The sequence below is a fragment of the Mastigoproctus giganteus genome, chromosome 5, assembly GCF_048544385.1.
Source record: "Mastigoproctus giganteus isolate SK-2022 chromosome 5, ASM4854438v1, whole genome shotgun sequence".
In the NCBI taxonomy this organism is placed as follows: Eukaryota; Metazoa; Arthropoda; class Arachnida; order Uropygi; family Thelyphonidae; genus Mastigoproctus; species Mastigoproctus giganteus.
Window position 1 is genome coordinate 111,580,935 of NC_143579.1, and position 19,270 is coordinate 111,600,204.

The window sequence follows — 19,270 nt, forward strand, 5'->3', positions numbered from 1 at the left end:
GTCCATAGCATTAGCGAAAAATGGTTTTGAGTTCAATATCGGTGAAAATATAAGACACCAATATAGGTCTTAGAGAATCGTTAAAAGTCATAAGTGCTATATGATAATTACCTAGCGTTTGCCAAGTTTGTCCAGGACCTGTTTGCCGTAAGAAGATCACACCTTGCACAGTCAACTGCTTGTGCAAGGTGTGATCTTCTGACAGTCAGAAGGCTAAAAGAATTTTTTTCAGACTTCTGAAAGTCTGAAAGCCTTCTGACTTTCATCTTCATCTCTAAAGGACACTCTTCCCTCAGTAAATTGACAAACACAGGACTGGATCTAGACTCCCTAACTGAAAAACAACCTTCATGGACATGGCCCCCACGGTCTTGACACAACTCAACCAGACATGACTCCCTGCTAACTCTCCTGTAGGGTAGGATTTGCTTACCCTTCTGTAGGGTAGGATTTGCTAACCCTCCTGTAAGGTAGGATTTGCTAACCCAGCATTTTTTATCATAATTTATTTTTATTTTATTTATTATTTTTTTATCTATTTTTTATTTTATTTTATTTTTTATTATTATTTTTTTTACTTGGTCTCCTTTCAGGAAACTCAGGCGACCCTGACGGAACCCAGCCAGATAATTAAGGGCAGCCTGGCTACCTCCTAGTGGTGTGTGCGGGCAACTTAGGCTCCCATCAGATGCCCTGCGGCCAAATTCCAGGACACACAAGAGAACCAAACAAAACATCCAACACTTTTCTGGCATTTACAGTAGTACTGTATTTCTTCACAGCGTACATACGGCGCAGATGTGGGAAACCACAGGTGGCGCCTGACCCTAACACTATGCACACTATATACTACAAAATAATGACACACAGTCTTTGCAATATGTCATTAGTCAATAATCATTTACTAAGTGTAATTTTATGAATTTGAGGTGCTGGTGACGACATCAACGGCTGATGTTGTTGGGATATCAGAATCATCGTGTCATACAGAGATAAGGAATGCAGAATTGGAATTTCCGGAGTACAATGTGTACAGAAAGGATAGACACGATAGAAGAAGAGGAGGGGTGATGCTGTTAGTTAAGAAACACAAAAAAATCTAAGGAAGTGCATTCAGTTGATATGGGTAAACAGTGCAGTGTTGAGTCGGTTTGGTGTGACATAAGCACTGGGAAAGGGAAAATGAGAGTAGGAGTGTGTTATAGGCCTAATGACTCTGATGAGTACAACGAACACTTGTGCAGAGAAATAGAGTGGGCCAGTAAATCAGATTGTTTGTAGTGGGAGATTTTAACTTCCCAGATATAAACTGGAACTTGTGGGTTGGTCGTTCACACACTAGAAAGACTTTTGTGGATTTATTGGATGATTGTTTTCTACAGCAGTATGTTCGAGAAGCAACCAGAGGGAATAATACTCTTGGTCTGATTATCAGCGGTGATTCTTCATGCATTAAGAATCTGCAGATAAAGGAACCACTAGGTGCAGTGATCACAGTGTACTGATGTGGGATTCACTTAAGATGTAACTACCATCAGAGGTAAAGGAAAGGGTTTTTACTTTCGTAAAAGTGTGACTACGGTGGTCTGAGACAGTATTTAAATTCTATACGGTGGGACCAACTGATGACGTTACCAACAGCAAATTCTAAATGGGAAACATTCAACGAATTAATTTTGGAACCCATTAGGTTTTCTTACCAACTAAGACATACTATACTGTTCAAAGTTTAGGCCTAAATGGATGTCAGATGACCTAATAAGACTCGTGGCAGAGAAGAAAAATGCATGGGATGCATATAAATTATCAGGAGGCACAGATACCTATGGTAGATATAAGATAGTCTGTAATCAAGTCACAAAGGATCTAGGCAAGTAAAGACAAATTACGAGAAATCTTTGGCAAACAATGCAAAGAAAAATAGTTAAGACTTCTTTACTTATGTAAACTCTAGAAGGCACGGAATGAATCTGATTGGTCCACTTGACATCGGCAGTTCGATTGTTGATGAACCTGCTGAGGTAGCTGAAAAACTGAATGCGTATTTTGCATCTACAGTCACACATGAGGAAGTCTGTAGGGAAATGCAGGCCAGAAACTTATCAAACTCTGGCAGGAAGCTAAATGATTTTGTAATAAATGAGTGAAAAGTGGAGGAGAAATTGTTAAAGTTAAACATAAGAAAGGTACATGGGGTGGATGGGATCTATCCAGTTATATTAAAGGAAGCTGCAAAGAAAGTAAGAAAACCCTCAGCCATAATTATGAAAGCTTCTTTGAACTCGGAGGAGGTCCCCATGGACTGGACTGGAGATGTGCAAATGTGTCCCCAATTCACAAAGGGTGGCAAGAGTAATTACAGACATATTAGTCTAACTTCTGTTCCAGGGAAAATAATGAAGTCACAGGTTAAGGAAGCGATGCAGGATCATCTCGACAAGAATGCAGTTATAGTTCACACACACAGCATGGGTTTGTTAAAGGAAAGTATTGTCTGACAATTTTGATTGGATTCTATGATGTGGTCAAAAAGGAACTGGATACAAAAAATAATTTTGTTATCATATACTTGGATTTTAGGAAAGCCTTTGATACTGTGGCACATGGAAGACTACTGTACAAATTGGAGCAGTATGGAATTAAGGGCAAGTTGCTACGATGGATAAAATGATGGTTGAGTGGGAGAAGACAGAGAGTGGTTATCAATAGATACTGCTCTTCGTGAACTAATGTTATTAGTGGAGTCCCCCAGTATTCGGTGTTGGGCCCATTGTTGTTTTCGGTATTTATCGATGATATTGATGACGGTATACCAGGGTGAATATCTAAATTTGCAGACGATACGAAGGTTGTCAGGGTTCTTAATGACAGTAATGATAGTACGCCACTGCAACAGGATCTGGAAAAGTTGAGCAGATGGGCTGAGAGGTGGCAACTGAAGTTTAACATTGACAAATGCAAAGTACTGCATATGGGTAACAGTAACCCCATAGTAACGTACCAACTGGGTGTTATTACCCTCGGGGTATTGGAGAATGAAAAGGACCTGGGGGAAATTGTGCCGTCAGATATGAAATTTTCTGAACAATGCAGGCAGGCTGCAAGAGTATCTCATAGTGTCTTGTCAATGATATACTGTATAGGAATTTTGCTAACAGGGATAACGGAGTGCTCCATTAGTGTATTTATAAGCCATAGGAAATGTAAGGCATGAAATTTCCTGCAAAGCTGCTGCTCACAGGCCTACATCTAACTCCAGATGACGTTTGCCGCGTTGCCTATCCCATCAATCTTGAACTATCAATCTTGAACCAGTGGAAGCAGACCTTATTAAGCGACAAGTTGATCTGAAAACTATGTCGCATTACGTAGTTTTCAGATCATATGATCGAATGGATGTGCAAAAAGCTTGGGCAACGTGATCTATCGCGCTATATTTTGCCCAGAATGACGCACGGCAGAGACCTGATCATGGCGTTGTGATACTTATCAGTTCGGGTTCGGACCAATGTTGAATTGCCAAAACCATCAATGCCGAGTCGTCTGATATCTTGGTCATTACATGGTGCTCACGCTCTAGTAGTTGTGTACTATCCATGTTTTACCACGATAATGCTCCGTGCCGCCTACAACGAGCAGTATAAAAACCTATTTTGAGGAAAACGAAATAAAAAAAGTCTCCAGGCGACTTGTTTTATGTACTTCTGAACAGAAGTGAACATCTTTCTAATGAAATGGATTAGGGCGTGTCCAATATGTTCCTCTTCTACATCTGAACTGAATACTACACCGTAGACTGGAATGATACACAATTCTTGCTGCCTGTTACAGGAACTGATCGAAAATTTTATGTATTATTGCAATTTTTTCACTGGAGTTCAGTTTTCCAAAAGCGATGGATGGTGCCCGAATACCTTTTGTATAGTAGTGAATGTCTATGCATAAATTTAGCCCTGGCATCATACAAATCGTTCTAAACACACAATTTAGACGTATGATAAAGTATACTTACACTTCACAGTCTGAGTGCTTTGGCACTAGCCTACAGTTCAAACGAACAGTTTTTTGGTCTGTTCAGTGAACGCCACTGCAAATCACCTTCATAAGATGGTGCACAGTGCTCAACTTATGGGTATGTACAGTATATATCTACGAAAAATAATTTGCAGAAAGAATGAAATGATAAAATTACATTAAAGAAAGAACTTTGACATATAATAAAAAATAATAATAATATTTAAGTGAGCACTGTAGGCGATCTGAGAAAATAGTGAAAAATATGGAAGGGACATTATTACTATTATTATAGAGTTACCCGTAATTGATTAGATAAACCCGTGTCTGTACATTTCGTGTGTTCACTGTTCGATTTGCCTGTTTCCCGAGTATCTGGGGAAAAAACCTTGCTATCTATGCCTGAGACCGACTAACTCAGCCACGGAGTGAAAAAAGTCCACTAATGTTCCTCGCATCATCATCAACGGAATTCGAACCCGGCCTTTTCTTCCCGGTGTAGGGAGAACGGTGACGATATCACTGTGCTACGCGCGCAGACGATTCATGGAAAGGACAATTTATTTGTGAACATTATTACCCTCGCTACTGTTTAGTACAGTGATGAGCAAATTACGATCCTCTTAGGTTTACACTGCGGCTCGCGAACTAAACAAAACATATTAAAGTCGATTAATAATTATTATATTCCTATAAAATATTATTAAACAATTTTCTTTTAATATGAAAATACGAATATAAATGCGCTGTATTTGGTTTAGGTTCTGAACACGTAGCCGAGTGGTCAGAGCAAAGTGCAGTAGTACACGCTCTTTGAGTGGACCGGGATTCAAGCCGTGACTACTAAATATGATTAACGTTTGTATTGATTGATTTATTGTAGACTCCACTGACCTGGTGGTCGTGCCGGAGTATAAAACAAGAACAACAATAAAGCGTAAAAGTAAGCACTTCCAACATTTAAATGCCTCAAACTAGGCACGATTCTGATTTTACAGCATTGGTCAATTTGTAATGTCATTAAATAAAAAAAAAATATATAGATAGATACTGTTTATAATGTGGCTCACAAACTTTTTTTTTTTTTCTCCTGAATTGGCCCTCGTTCCAAAAAGGTTGCTCACCACTGTTTAGAAGGAATGATTGTCAACCAATACCGGAGAGATACCAATAAAACGCTTTGACATACGATGAATATTGGACTATGATGTAATCATGCAAACCGTTGATTTCACATCAGCTGATGTTCGGACACTTTAATCTGCACATGGTGTGGTGGTGTTACTGTAATAAAAAAGAAAATTCTCTTTTCACAATAATCGTCATATTAAGTTAGGGTAGTATACTACACCTGTAGCCGAGTGGTCAAAAAACCAAACTATTATATTAGGCCACCCGAATATTTTTAAATTCATATGCCGTGCTGTGTGTGTCTTATGTCTGTTAATTGTGTGCGTTCTATCGTCAATTTGTCTGTTTTTCTGGACGAAAAACCCAATTTCTGGGGAGGGAGGGAATCCTATCTACACCTGATACCGACTAACTCGGCCACGGAGTGAAAAGAGCCCATTAAAGGTCTTCGCAATATCGACGGGATTCGAACCCGGGCCTTTTCCACCCGGTGTGCGGAGAACGGTGACGATACCACTATGCTACCCGCGCAGACTAGCCGAGTTGTCATGAGCGGGAGTGCAGTAGCACACACACTCTTTGAGTAGACCGGGGTTCAAGCCCCTGACTGCTACGTACGGTCGATCGGCCAATCCACTTTGGCAGATTATGGTCCGTTTCCCTCAACATGAATCGTTGAGACGGCTTCCATCCTGCAGTGGATTGATAATGGGCTGCAGTTTACCTTTACCTTTTAGTGTACTACAAAAATAAATTTCAGACTACGGTGCTGCTCCTCGCGAATCAAGTTGCAGCAAGCTACTGCTTCGCATAAAAGGAATCAAAAAATGTATTGCCTTGTGTTTTCTAAGCTTAAATGAGGACATAAACATATTAATAAAGGAGGTTAGAGCATGAAAAAACGATATATTTATATATAGCTTCATAAATACTGCTTATTAACCTTTATTACTTTTCCTTGAAACATCTTCGTTCCTGATAATTCACGTTTCATGGCCGATTCTGATTTTCCACTTATTCTCAGAGCAGAAGAAATTTCTTTTCTTCTCTACATAAAAAGAATTCACGCGTCCGTACATTTCTTCGGCTCTTCTGGGATAAAAAATCGGCAATTGATCTGTCGTCATTTTCTTCTTCATCACCTATCTTAATAGGCGCTTCAGTTCTCGTGATTACAGCGGCACTATAGCTCACGTGCTCGACATCGGTACAAATATGATTGCTTCCCTTTTAATCCGGCATCACTCTTTTGTAAGCATCAGTTCCTTTGATGAAATGCACACGGTTGGCATTACTTCAGCTCCGCTACGTGGCGCTATTCACAAGCGTACAGAGCGTTTTGTCCCACTGATTTCACGTCTCTAGCAGATATTTGAAAGGAGAAGATTACATGCATAAGTAAAGTCCGTTGGCTGTTCAGCTCTGCCTTAAACTGAGTTTTCATTAGAACTATTAGGGCATTAAGGGAGTTCAATTATCCCTCATTACTGGAGTCAAGTTTAACTTCCATTTTCAACAGGATTGAAGTAAATGGGTGTCTCAGAGTCACTACTACGAGAAATCGACGCTTGATTCAACGGAGATGTTTACCAACCGTAGCCCTCGGGGTTTAGAAGACGCTTTGACGTTTGTTGATAAGAAATCACACGAGACCGCTATATCACGATAGCATGGGATTTAATTTTGTCTGCAAACAGTGATCGACTCACACCTCCATCCTCCTCTCTCTCGCCTGAAAGAAGCAGAAAGACAGATAAAGGATAATGGTGATAATGGAGGCTTAATAGTTTTTTCCCTCCCTCTTCTACTAACTGTCCTTGCTGCTAAATGCTTATTACATGCAAGCTTTCCATCTCCGAGATACATACAGCGTGTTAGATAAAGATTATTTGAAAAGACTTTTCGTCACTTTTAGCGAATGACGTCATACTTTTACGTCATTTATGTTTTATCGTTATTCTTATTATATTTCATTCCTGGGGTGAAGATAATTCCGACCTTTAAAATATTATTTTGATCACTGGTCAATTTCCTGTCAAAAAAACTCAACTTCATTATATTTTATTTTAAAAATTCCTCCTATATCTGAATATTTTTAAATTATTTCTTAAGAGATGCCTATAACTTCATACATTGAGATACAGATATGCCAAACTAACTGCATCCAAGCAAGAAAGATTTTGCCCAGCGTTAGAGATTTCTTGATAGTTATACTAAGTTAACCTCTTATGCAGGAACAGAATTCCTCTCTATTTTTAACATATTGATGAAGAGGATGAACTTAATATGAGTCATTAGAGACAAATGTTTTACCTGTTCTCTTTGGCAGTGTTGTGAGCAGCAGTGTTTCCCTGTTGCAGTCCATTTTTAACAAACCTAACACAATATTATCTTTCCACCAGTTGCATGTTACCTCTTACCTACTTCCTGAAAAAAGAAAACGGGGTACTTTTTTTTCCAATTAGTAATGATTCAACAAACAAAAAGAGAAAAAAGTACTTCACCTAGAAACTCAACCCTTCAAATAACATCTGTTTCGTTTTTGTTTTCTTCAAAAATAAAACCAAATCAGTTGTTTTCGGAAGGGATCGGTGTCTATACCAAGGACAATAATTTTTAAATGCTGAAGACTGCTGAAGGAAATGGGTACGTCACACATTTTCAAACTCTCCTAATAATACCCTTTTCTTTTCCAAACTTATTTTAACTTTGATCACTGTTACATAAGGAGCCATTTATAAATTACACGATGTATTTAACTTTTTGAACGCTCGCTCTCTTCATCAATATGAAATGAAATCCTTCAAAAAATTTCCAATTCAAAACAAATCTTCAATTCAAATTAGATTACATATTTATTTTTTGTATTAAAAATTCCCGTGACCTTACATTCGTTTGACATTTCCTCCCGCACTCCCATCCACAATACATCGAAATATTTTTTCACTCAGCGGATATCTTAAGTTTCCTACGGCCTATCCATGTAGTTCATTTTCTTCAACCTTCGGTCTCCTGATTAGAAATAACTATTTGAAATAACTTCGCTATCCACTTTCTGTATAAAATTAATAAAATTTTTCATAAGCTGGTGTTTGAGAAGACAATCAGATTTACCCGTGTCTATATCCCAAAACAAAAATATTAAAACAAATATTTAACAGACATTTTAATGAGCTAATTAGGGAATTAATTTCAGGCTTCAAGTCAGCAAGGGTCATTTAAGGATTTCATTTTGGCCAGGAGATTGTTTACTGCGCAGAATCTCTTCTCGACTAAGTATGAAGTAACGAAAGCTAAGAAGAGCAATAATATTTGTATTCTGTATTTATAAATGATATTGATGATGGTATATCAAGCTCAATGTCCAAGTTTGCAGATGATACAAAGGTTGGCAGGGTTGTCAAGGACACTACTGACACTATGCTGCTGCAACAGGACCTGGGAAGGTTGAGCAGATGGGCTGAGAGGTGACAAATGAAGTTTAACATTGACAAATGTAAAGTACTACACATGGGAAACAGCAACCCCAGAGCAACGTATCAACTCTGTGGTACTACACTGACAGTGGTAGAGAATGAAAGGGACTTGGGGGTGGTTGTGCAGGCAGATATGAAGTTCTCTGAGCAGTGCAGACGGGCTGCAAGAGTAGCTCATGGAGTATTGTCAATGATATACAGGAATTTTCCAGCAGGGATAAGGAGGTGATTATTCCATTGTATAAGGCAATGGTCAGGCCACACCTAGAGTACTGTATACAGGTCTGGAGGCCTCATTTCAAGAAGGATGTAGAGCTGCTGGAACGAGTACAGAGAAGGGCAGCAAGATTAGTGAATGGAACAAAGGGGTGCTCTTACGAAGAAAGGCTTAAAGTTTGCAAATTACAGTGTCTGGAGACTAGGCACCAGCGAGGTGATCTGATAGAGGTGTATAAAGCCTTGAATGGTTTAAGCATGCTCAATGCTGATGGGATTCTTCCTCTAGCTCAGAAAAATCACCTGAGAGGGCATAAATTCAAATTGAGGAAAGACAGATGTAGGATAGATGTGCGGAAATTTGCCTTTAGCCAGCGGGTGGTTAGTTGGTGGAACAGACTCCCATCCCTTGTGGTGGAGGTTGATAGCCTAAATAAGTTTAAGGCTCAGCTGGACAGGTATTTTGAACGAACAGAGGGGTGAAGTGGAAGTGGGTTTTTTTTTTTTTTTTTTTGGCTGATGCTGCATAAGCTTGCTTTCTTGCATCAAATGCCTCTACTAATGCTAATGCTAATGCTAATTTAGGGGGACATTTTTTGTTCATTTTTGTTGTGAGCATTGTATTCTTGTTCTGCCAAAGTTGTACGTATCTGCCTTTTTCCTTTGTCAAAATTGGCTTTACACTCTTCATCATCATCATCATCATGAAGTAATTCTACTTTTTTTCTTTTTTTTTTTTTTGGTTTGTATCAAGCACCAAATCAACCAAGACTTATGGGACGTCAGTATACATATATTGTGTCTGTAAATGCGTGTATTCTCTATTCTAAGCTGGAAGAAAGGTTACAAGGGCTATTTCTATCGAGTTTCCAGGAGAAAAAACATCTTATAATCCTCTCCAGAGACCGATAACTCATCCACGTTGATTTTGTTATCTGATCTTTGTTATTTGCATATAATTTTGTTATCTACTCTTATTATTCAATATTCACATCAGATACATTTCAAATGAATGGAGTACCATCCGAAAGTACACCACCAAGGTTATTACATCACTGAAAACGAAGTCCTCTTTGGTAGGATCGCCATCCACCCTACACCAGGTAGAAAAGGCCTCTGTTCGAGTCCCATCGATGACAGGAGAATTTTTATGGGCCCTTTTCATAACTTGACTGAGTTAGACCCTCTCAGGCAAAGGTAGCATGGTTTTTCTCCCGGAAACTCGGGTTTTTCGTCCAACAAAAAACAGAAAATCGACCCCAGAAAACACACAATTTACTGACAATATACACGGAGCAACATGATCTTAGTTGTCAATGCTCCTAAAAAAAAAAAAAAAACCTCACTAAAACGAGTCATCATGTCAACTCAAAAAATATAAGAGTAATCGGAAAACTTCTTTTTTATATCTCTTTTGTCGATGTTTTTCTCTTTTTCCATTTATTCAATTATAAATGAACTTTAACGATATATTCGGGAATTTTTTAAATAATACAGCCAGTAAAGTAAAAAGAAAAAGTTACTGAAAATTGCTCAACTTTAAATCCTTGCAAATGACTTTATTATTATTATTATATCTCTATACATTAAAAAAGGTTTCCTCCTAGCGATATTTATTCGAGCCAATGAAAGAAGGCGCTTCCGTAGCCAGGTGGGCAGGAGCAGCAGTGCGTAGCACACGCTTCTTGATTAGACCGCGGTTCGAGCCCGTCACCAAATACGGAGGATGCAGAAAGGTCAGGGAATGACCACCGCATATCCCGGAGCAATATGGCCTTAGTTGCTAATGCTCCTAAAAACCAAATAACAAACAAACCAATGAAAGAAGAGGGCGAGGCAATTAGGGCACTATAATGCAATTAACTATTGACAACTGCCTCCAAAACGTTCACTAACCTTGTGCACGTACTTCAATGTCTAACATTTGATGTTTTATTGTGACGTTTTTTGTATATTAATGACTATTGTATATTTGTAAATAATATATTGTAAATATTTCAGTTAAATAATTTAGTCCTGCTCTTTCGGATTCAACAATATTCCTCGTATATTATGGAACCCAAACAAAAGGCCTTTGGCTAAAATCTGTTATTTGGGTACCACTTGTCACCGCGCAGTGGGCGTGGTTAAAACAGAGTGATTATACGGTCGAGTTCTGTGATTGGGCGATTATTGTGAATGCATTTTGTTTCTGATTGCTTTGTGTCGTCGAAGAGGGGGGGGGGTGCTTAGCTTAGGTAGGGTGTTTATCCCCCACTTGCCGCTGTTTTGAAATCGGAAAACGAGTTCTCGATTTTCAAACAGCGGCAATTGGGAGGGGGATAAATACCCTAGGCATGTCAACCTAGGAGGAAAGGGGAGCGGGGCTAAACAGTGAGTGATACCTGTCAATCACTGCCTTCTTCCTGACTTTTAGTTGAAGTATGGAGTGGTACCCAAGTTCTGAAATTTTACCAGGCCTTTTCCTAAGTGACCTATGTAAACGCATGTAAATAATTACATAGTGATATTTATTCGACCTTGAGAATGTTGTACACTACAAATGCACAGGTAAATAACTACATAGGTCATTTTCTGATTAGATATCGATCAGTGTGCGCGGGGGTTGGCGAGCAAAGCGAGCAGGGGGACGGAACACCCTAGTTATTATTATTATTATTATTGCTCTTATATTATTTCTCCCTGATTGGGGGATTCCACTGCGTGACAGGTACTGCTACCAAGTGCACAGGGTGGTTGTAATGTTGGTGTTACTATTGGTCGAGGAAATCACGACCAACAGTAACACCAGACATTACAATTAATATTAATAATAATAATTATTATTTTTATTATTATGATAAAATAACAACACCTATCGTATAATTCTACATAATAAGTCAAAATTCCGTTTTGAGGACGAAAGAACTTCGAAAAAATCGCGACAAACTGTTCATCATTATCTTGATATAGCTAGGGAAAAAATTCGATCATTCTTGAAACTGAATTTAATCGTATTTATTGCCTCTATCACAATTGTTTATCACAACTAATTTTCCCTGGTGCAGTGTGTAGGTCTTACATTTTTTTAATTCCATCCTGATGTCGTTGCTAAATTCTTCGGTGATCCCGAGTAGTTGCTGGAGTTGCTTCTCGGTTGCCGCGTTGAGCTTGATGTCATCCATGTACAGCAGATAGGTAAGGGTGTACAGGTTCTTTCTTCCTTCTTTGAGGTTATATCCATACTTGCTGTTAAGCATGGTGGATAGCGGGTTCAGTATTAAACAGGACCACAGTGGGCTCAGAGCATCTCCCTGAAAGATTCCTCTTCTAATGGGGATTGGTCTGGTTGTGATATTCTCGACCTTAATGGTGGTACCACATTTCGCCATTGTTGCTCTTAGGAACTTTGTCACTATCGGATTGACCTTATAGATCTTCAGGGATCTATAAGGTCCATCCGTAGATCCTGTATTAGCCAGCTATGAGGGACGGAGTCGAAGGCCTTACGGTAATCGATGTAGGTTGTGTATAGGTTGCCGTGCTTCTTGTAGGCTTGCTCCATAAAGCGGCATCTATGGTTAATTGCTCCTTGCATCTTTTGCTCCGCTTACATCCTTTCTGCTGTTCGGCCATTATGTTCTGACTCTCTAAGTGGTCTGATATCTTCTTGGTTATGCAGCTGGTCAGGATCTTGTACATCGTTGGGCGGCATGTGATTGGCCTGTATTTCGCCGGGTTTCTTATCCAGGGTGCTCTGCTGTTATGTCTTACTTCACTGCTCCAGATATTTCTCCAGAACTCCTCGATCGTCGTCTTCTCGGGTGGTCCGTTTCCTGCTTTCTCATCTTCACCCAGTTTTCCGTAGAAGGTTCTTTGGTTCTTCGTCTTTAGGCTTCAGATATGTGATTCCTTCGGTGAGAAACTTCGGGATTGTCTCCGGGTGCCTTATCATTCTAGTGAACTGCTCTGCTAGGTGCTTCTTGTACCAGTAGTTGTGGATGTTATCAATTTATGGGGTTTGCCAGTTGTGAGTGTTTCTGATCGACTGTTTTACTTCTTCTCGAATCTCCCACACTCTCTCATCTCTTGTATGTCCTTGGTTATCTTCCGTTCAATTTCTATCCAGGGTGCTCTGCTGTTATGTCTTACTTCACTGCTCCAGATATTTCCCCAGAACTCCTCGATCGTCGTCTTCTTGGGTGGTCCGTTTCCTGCTTTCTCATCTTCATCCAGTTTCCTGTAGAAAGTTCTTTGGTCCTCATCGAAGATTCGGTTGTTTATTTTCCTCTGGGAGCTCTCTTTGTATCAGTGTCTTCTCTTTCTGAGTGCGAGGAGGTTCTGCTTCAGTGTGTAGCAGAATTCTCCTATTCTCTGATTTCTGGTCTCATGTTTGCCGTGAACGCTGTCTCCCTAGAATGCTCTTCACCTTTCCAATCAATTTCTTACTTCTATTACCCTGTTGGTACTGGGTCAACTGGCCTATCTTGACTCTTAATTCTTCTACTGAAATATTCTTTTCCAAGCTGGAGATTCCTTCTGTTATCGGTTCTTCTGCTGTTGGTCTTTCGTTTCTTTTCCATTAATCCTAGTAGCTACTATGGCAGCACAGTATACGGCTGTGTGGATAGCCTCCAGCGTTGCACCATTGTTGTCAAGGTAATGTGGCATTATTTGCCGATTGAGGTGGTCTGTTACTCTCCACAGGATTTTATTTGGCCTCTGCTTAGGTATCACATGGACTCTTATGGTGTCGATTCCTTCGAATTCTGTTAGGGCCTTCTTCCACTCGTCTTCTATTCTGGATATCATGACTTCGTCTCTTTCAACTTCAGCTACTCTGGGTGTATTTCTTCTTGGTGTTCCTCCTCTTGTTCCACGGTATGCTGCTCCTCCTCTGGTTCCATATTGACCATATTCTTTGTAGTTGATCGCTGACATCCTGCTTGATTTTTTCCAAGATGGCAGGAGCTATTAGGTTCTTCGTGACGATGGTCCTTCTTTGGTCTGCTAATCGCTGTTCGGTGACCTGAATATTTGGGTATCGTTCCAACCATTTGGTATGTAGTCGCGACCTGTACATTGTCATATCGGTCTCTAGCCTGGTTATTTCATAGTATGCTCGCATGATGTACGTATTCATTTCAATGCTCCACTGCATGTGTTTTCGTTCGCGTTTTCTTCCTTCCTGGGTGGTCACTAGCACAGTTGTGCAGCAAGCACTTCCAGTTGGTGGAGCTGGATGGTCTTGCCCTTCTCTTGCCTTACGGGGGACAGCGCCACTTGCTCCACTGTCTTGCTCTGGAGGCTGTCTCCAACTTTTCGAGCCGACCCCTCTGCCTAAGGCCTGAACGCGAGTGACTTTATCCTGCGCCACACTCGATACAGTATGAATAATATTTCTCTGCGACATCATCCATCTATGGAGGTGGACGATGTCTGCGACATCATCCACCTCCATAGATGGATTTATTTTATTTATAAATTAGTTCTCGTGAGTGACACCAGATGGCGCCACTATCCGACTCAGCCATCACTCCGACCTTGGGGAAGGTAAGTCCAATGGGGTAACTTTCGCGATGTTTTTTTTTTATCATCATTTAATAATATTATTATTACATCGGTCTCCCAGCGTAATAGAGCCGCGTTCGCTTCCATCAAGGCGGGATTCGAACCCTTGTTCATCATGCCGGTAGTCCAGTGTCTTAACCACTGGGTCATCGTGCCCCTTTATTATTATTATTTTATTTTTTTTTTTCCCTGATTGGGGGATTCCACTCCGTAACGTGTACTGCTACCAAGTACACAGGGTGGTTGTAATGTCTCGTGTTACTGTTGGTCGAGGAAATCTCGACCAACAGTAACACCAGACATTACAATTAATAATAATAATAATAATAATAATAATAATAATAATTATTATTATTATTATTATTATTATTATGATAAAATAACAACACCCTATCATATAATTCTACATAATAAGTCAAAATTTCGTTTTGAGAACGAAAGAACCGAAAAAATTGCGACAAACTGTTCATCATTATCTTGATATAGCTAGAGAAAAATTCGATCATTCCTGAAACTGAATTTAATCGTATTTATTGCCTTTATCACAATTGTAAGTGAATTTAAAATTGTGAAAATGAAATAAATATGATTGGCATTAAGCTTTGGGCAACAAAACGTTGTCGATGAATTATACAATAAGCGCTGAAAACTTGTTTTATTTTCCGGTTTTTCATTTATTTATTTATTTTTTTTTTTTTTTAAGCAGTAAGTCGGCGACCTACCATAGTTGGTGCTCTATCAGGGAATAAGTTTTACCAGTGCAGTGTGGTATTTTAAAAATAAGTCTTTAGAAAGACAAAAATTGATCTCCACTAATGCGTGGATTATAAGCTCTTCTGAAAGTAGCATATCTTCTCGTAATATAAAATTAAGATCGAAATGTTTTACACATGCTATGAGCGAAGCAGTGTTATCCATTATTATGGGTTTTTCCAACTGCAAGGAAAATTGTCTCAAAACTAACATGATGCAATGAACATGAATAATTTGTTCGATTAGGAAAATTGTCTCATTTGCAAATTTTTTGTTACCGGTTTCTCGACGTCATCTGCCATTTAATCAATACACTTCTATACAGTTATATCATTAATTGGTATGTTTTTCAATTTATCTGTTGGATCCCAATTCATTGCCATGGTGATAATTTCCCGCAAAGATGCCATTATTAACGCTGGACTGACGTTATGTGGCTTACCACTAGCAATTAGCTCAAATATGTTAAGACACAACAGTCTATCTCAACCTTTACCATCGATTTTTTTTTTTTTTAGGAATTGCAGAAATATTGTAGGAATTGCCGAGCATTTTGGAAAATTTTCTTGATCCTTTATAAAATACTCATACTAATGGCTTATCCTTTTCATCTGGGTGTTTTTCATTATGATGGCTATGATGTTCTAAATCTTTAAAGCTTTCACCGCTTTTTTTTAAAATGTGCATTGGCACAGCGAGCACATTGGCAAATGCATATTAGTTGCAGACTCGATGAACCAAATGCTAAATAAGGTTTTTGGAACTTTTTATTGCCGGGGACTCATTTTACAGATCTAAGTATACAAAAATCTTCCCCTGTTCAAAACCAGTAATCATTAAGGATTTAAGAAAAAAAAAAAAAAAACTGCACATCTACAAATAAATAATACGTATGTATAATTAAATAAAAAATTAAAGAACCGCATGGTTCCAGAACCATGCGGTTCTTTAATTTTTTATTTAATTATACATACATTCATTTCCAGCACCGCATGGTTCATCGGAAAACATTTTGAACACACTGCAGTGGTTACTGAGTTCGACTTCCCTCGCCCATTAAATTCTCACGAAACCTTACGGTTCCGCGGAACCCAATTTGAAAACCCACGGTCAAAAACAAAAAAAAATTTTGCTACACCTAGATAAGGTAATCAATTTCAACTTTCGTCAATAATTCTTGTTGAAGGGGGGGTGCTAGTAATTTATTTTCATAATACGAGATGGCAGCACATGGGCTATCATTCCATAAAATTTTCGTAAATTTTGCAACGAAACCTCATTCCTGCTACGGTAGCTAAGTGGTAAAATGCGAAAGTACAGAAGTACGCGCGTTTCAGTAACCCCTGGTTGTTGTGGGGTTTTAAACGCATCGGCAACTTAGGCCATATTGCACCATATATTATAATATGTCCGTAAACTGTGTGTATTCTGTGGTCCATTTGCTGTTTGCGGGACGTAAAACCCGAGATTCCGGGAGAAAAAAGCATGCAACCCTCGCCTGAGACCGATTAACTCAATCACCTTGTGAAAAAGATCCATAAAACTTCCTCATTGATGGGATTCCAATTCAGGTATTTTCCACCCGGTGTGGGGAGGACGGTGATTATACTAACTGTGCTGCCCACGAAGGCTTGACCACAGACTTCTGTGACCATAGTCTATGGTCACAGAAGCATACTGGCATAGTATTTAAGGTTAGGAGCCACCAGTGGTTTCCCACATCTGCGCCGTATGTACTCTGCGATGAAATGCGGAACTACTGCATAAGCCAGAAAAAGTGTTGTGGCTGGTTTATGCAGAATTGTGTTATGTTCTGTTGTGTCTCTCGCTACTTGGCCGCAGGGCCCCTAGTGGAACCCTACGTTGCCCGCTACCACCACTGGGAGGTGAGCCAGGCTGCCTTCATACTCTGGCTGATCTCCGCCAGGCTCGCCTGAGCTTTCTGGACTGAGCCCAAACAAAAGAAAAAAAAAAAACAGAGAAGAGAGTGGGGAAGATAGTAGAAGTGGTGGAATCAAAGTAGGCAAAAGGAGGAGGATGAGGAAAGAAAGCACCTTCAGCGGAAATAAGAGGTGGGAAGGGAGAAGTAGGAATCACTCCTAGTCTGGGAGCCCACCGAAGGCCAGGGAAAGGAAGACAGCTTGCAGAGCAAGGGAGGCCTGCAAAGCTGGGAAGGTGCAACGGGAAGTGTCTGAGTTTGATTTCTATCAGTTCAGTGCCGTCATTCCAACGTGGAATTGTGTTCATTCAGTTCTGATAGTGGCCAGTGATGAGGGAAGAGCAGGTACGAGGAGAGATCATAGCGGTTTCAGGAACTTTTGGTGTGGATGTCTATGTTATGGGATCAGACGTGGAGAGATGATACCAACGCCTTTTGAAGACTGCTGAGGCATACCTGCTAAAAGCTAAAAACGCTTCTTTTGATTTTAACAGGTTGCTTTCCGGGCTGAGTGTGAGTAAATTTATATCCTGTAACAGTTGATTACGTAGGTCCAGGTAGATGTTACACGAGTGCATTACGTGGTGCCAGTCCTCCAGTTCTCCACAAACACAATGGACATCGTTTACAAGCCCAAAGTCCTGAAGTCGCACTTTGAATGACCCATGTCCTGTCAGAAGAAAGTTAGTGTGCAAATTAGGGAAGAACCAGCCAAGTCGTTATTTGTTGAAGTAGGAGACACTAGGTAGAAATAGCTTTGTAGTACTGCCTTTGGTGGAATCATACCAACGTATTTGCAAGAGGAGAAACAAGTTGCTGCCAAGTACGCCGGAGTTCTTGTTTCGGATCTGCATCGACAGTAGTTTTTATCCCCGGGAAGTTAGTTTCTTTGTTCTTTCTGATGGCATGTGAAAGCGCTGTGAAGACAGAAGCCTTCTTCTTCGGCAGTCAGTGCGGGCTGCTGGAGGAAAAACAATACTTTTCTTGGTTTGCCTGTTTTGGGCGGATTTAACGGCGGGCGCACCGGGCGCGCGCCCTGGGCCCCGACTTCTGAAGGGCCCCGCGAAACCCCAACTTTACACTTTTTTCTAATGACACCAAGTTTGGTTTCATATGTGCAATTTTAATTACGTACAAGTTTACAATCGGCGGCAAAACCTGATAGTATGTTTATATTCGCTTATTTTCATTATTTCATTACTACCCTGCATACTATACACATACTACGCTGCATAGGCGCTGCGCTACCACTCATCGGAGCAATAGAATCGTATTTGCTACTTTGTATTTACAAAGGTTCTCCTGCTGTGCAGACTTACGATATACGCAAATACGCGTACATATATATATATATATATATATAATTATAATTATTGATAAAAAAGTAAAGAAAGTTAAAACGAACGTAACTGTAACTAATATGTAAATAATATTTATGAGCCAATGCAGTTGAAAGCAATCATGCAATGCACCCATAATGTCTATAATATTACGGATAATATAAAGAAAATAAATCCAACAATAATACCATCAGGGACCTAAGACAACGCAAAAAAAAAAAAAAAAAAAAAAAATTATCGCTTTTTACCGACAATCTAGATGACGTCAACTGGGGCCAACCACCCAGAATGAAGGCAAAAAACGACAAGGTTCTCTGTTTCTGTGATGATCAATATATGCTAAGTAATTTAAATCTAAACCAAATATAAACCGGTATAGGCCGAAAATAAATCGAAAGATGATAATAAAATTTAGAAATATTAGAATCAAAAGTAAGAAATATAAGTAAAATATAAATGTAAGCATATATTAATCATCGTTGACCCGACAGAGAACGTAATTTAATGATTAAAATAAGATTAAATATATAATACATACTACATATTGACCGTATCTAGGACATAATGTAATAGTCGTCAAAATAATATGTGGTGCCCCCTATGTGATGGATACGGTAAAAATAAATAATTAAATTAAATTAACGCATAGAGAAACATGCAGATAGTAAGAAGAAAAACTAAAGGAGTAGGAATAATAGAACCTGAACTCCACAAAGGCCAAAAATAGTGGTATAGATAAGAAATAGTTTCTCCTACGTCCTCGGATTGCCCTAATAATTTCGGAGAAATAAAAATAAAGAGTGTAGGACAGTTTAAAGACATTACAAGATATACGTTGTGGCTCGGGTATG

General features: G+C 39.4%; 1 protein-coding gene across 1 annotated transcript in view; it reads left to right on the forward strand.

The window, feature by feature from the left end:
- The first annotated feature begins 14,324 nt into the window (after positions 1–14,324).
- The window catches only part of Idua (alpha-L-iduronidase), a 193,507-nt gene continuing 188,561 nt past the window's right edge, over positions 14,325–19,270 (forward strand). Inside the window, exon 1 of the mRNA XM_090374630.1 lies at positions 14,325–14,369. Coding sequence (XP_090230756.1) covers positions 14,325–14,369 — 45 coding nt within the window. The remainder of the gene's footprint in view (positions 14,370–19,270) is intronic.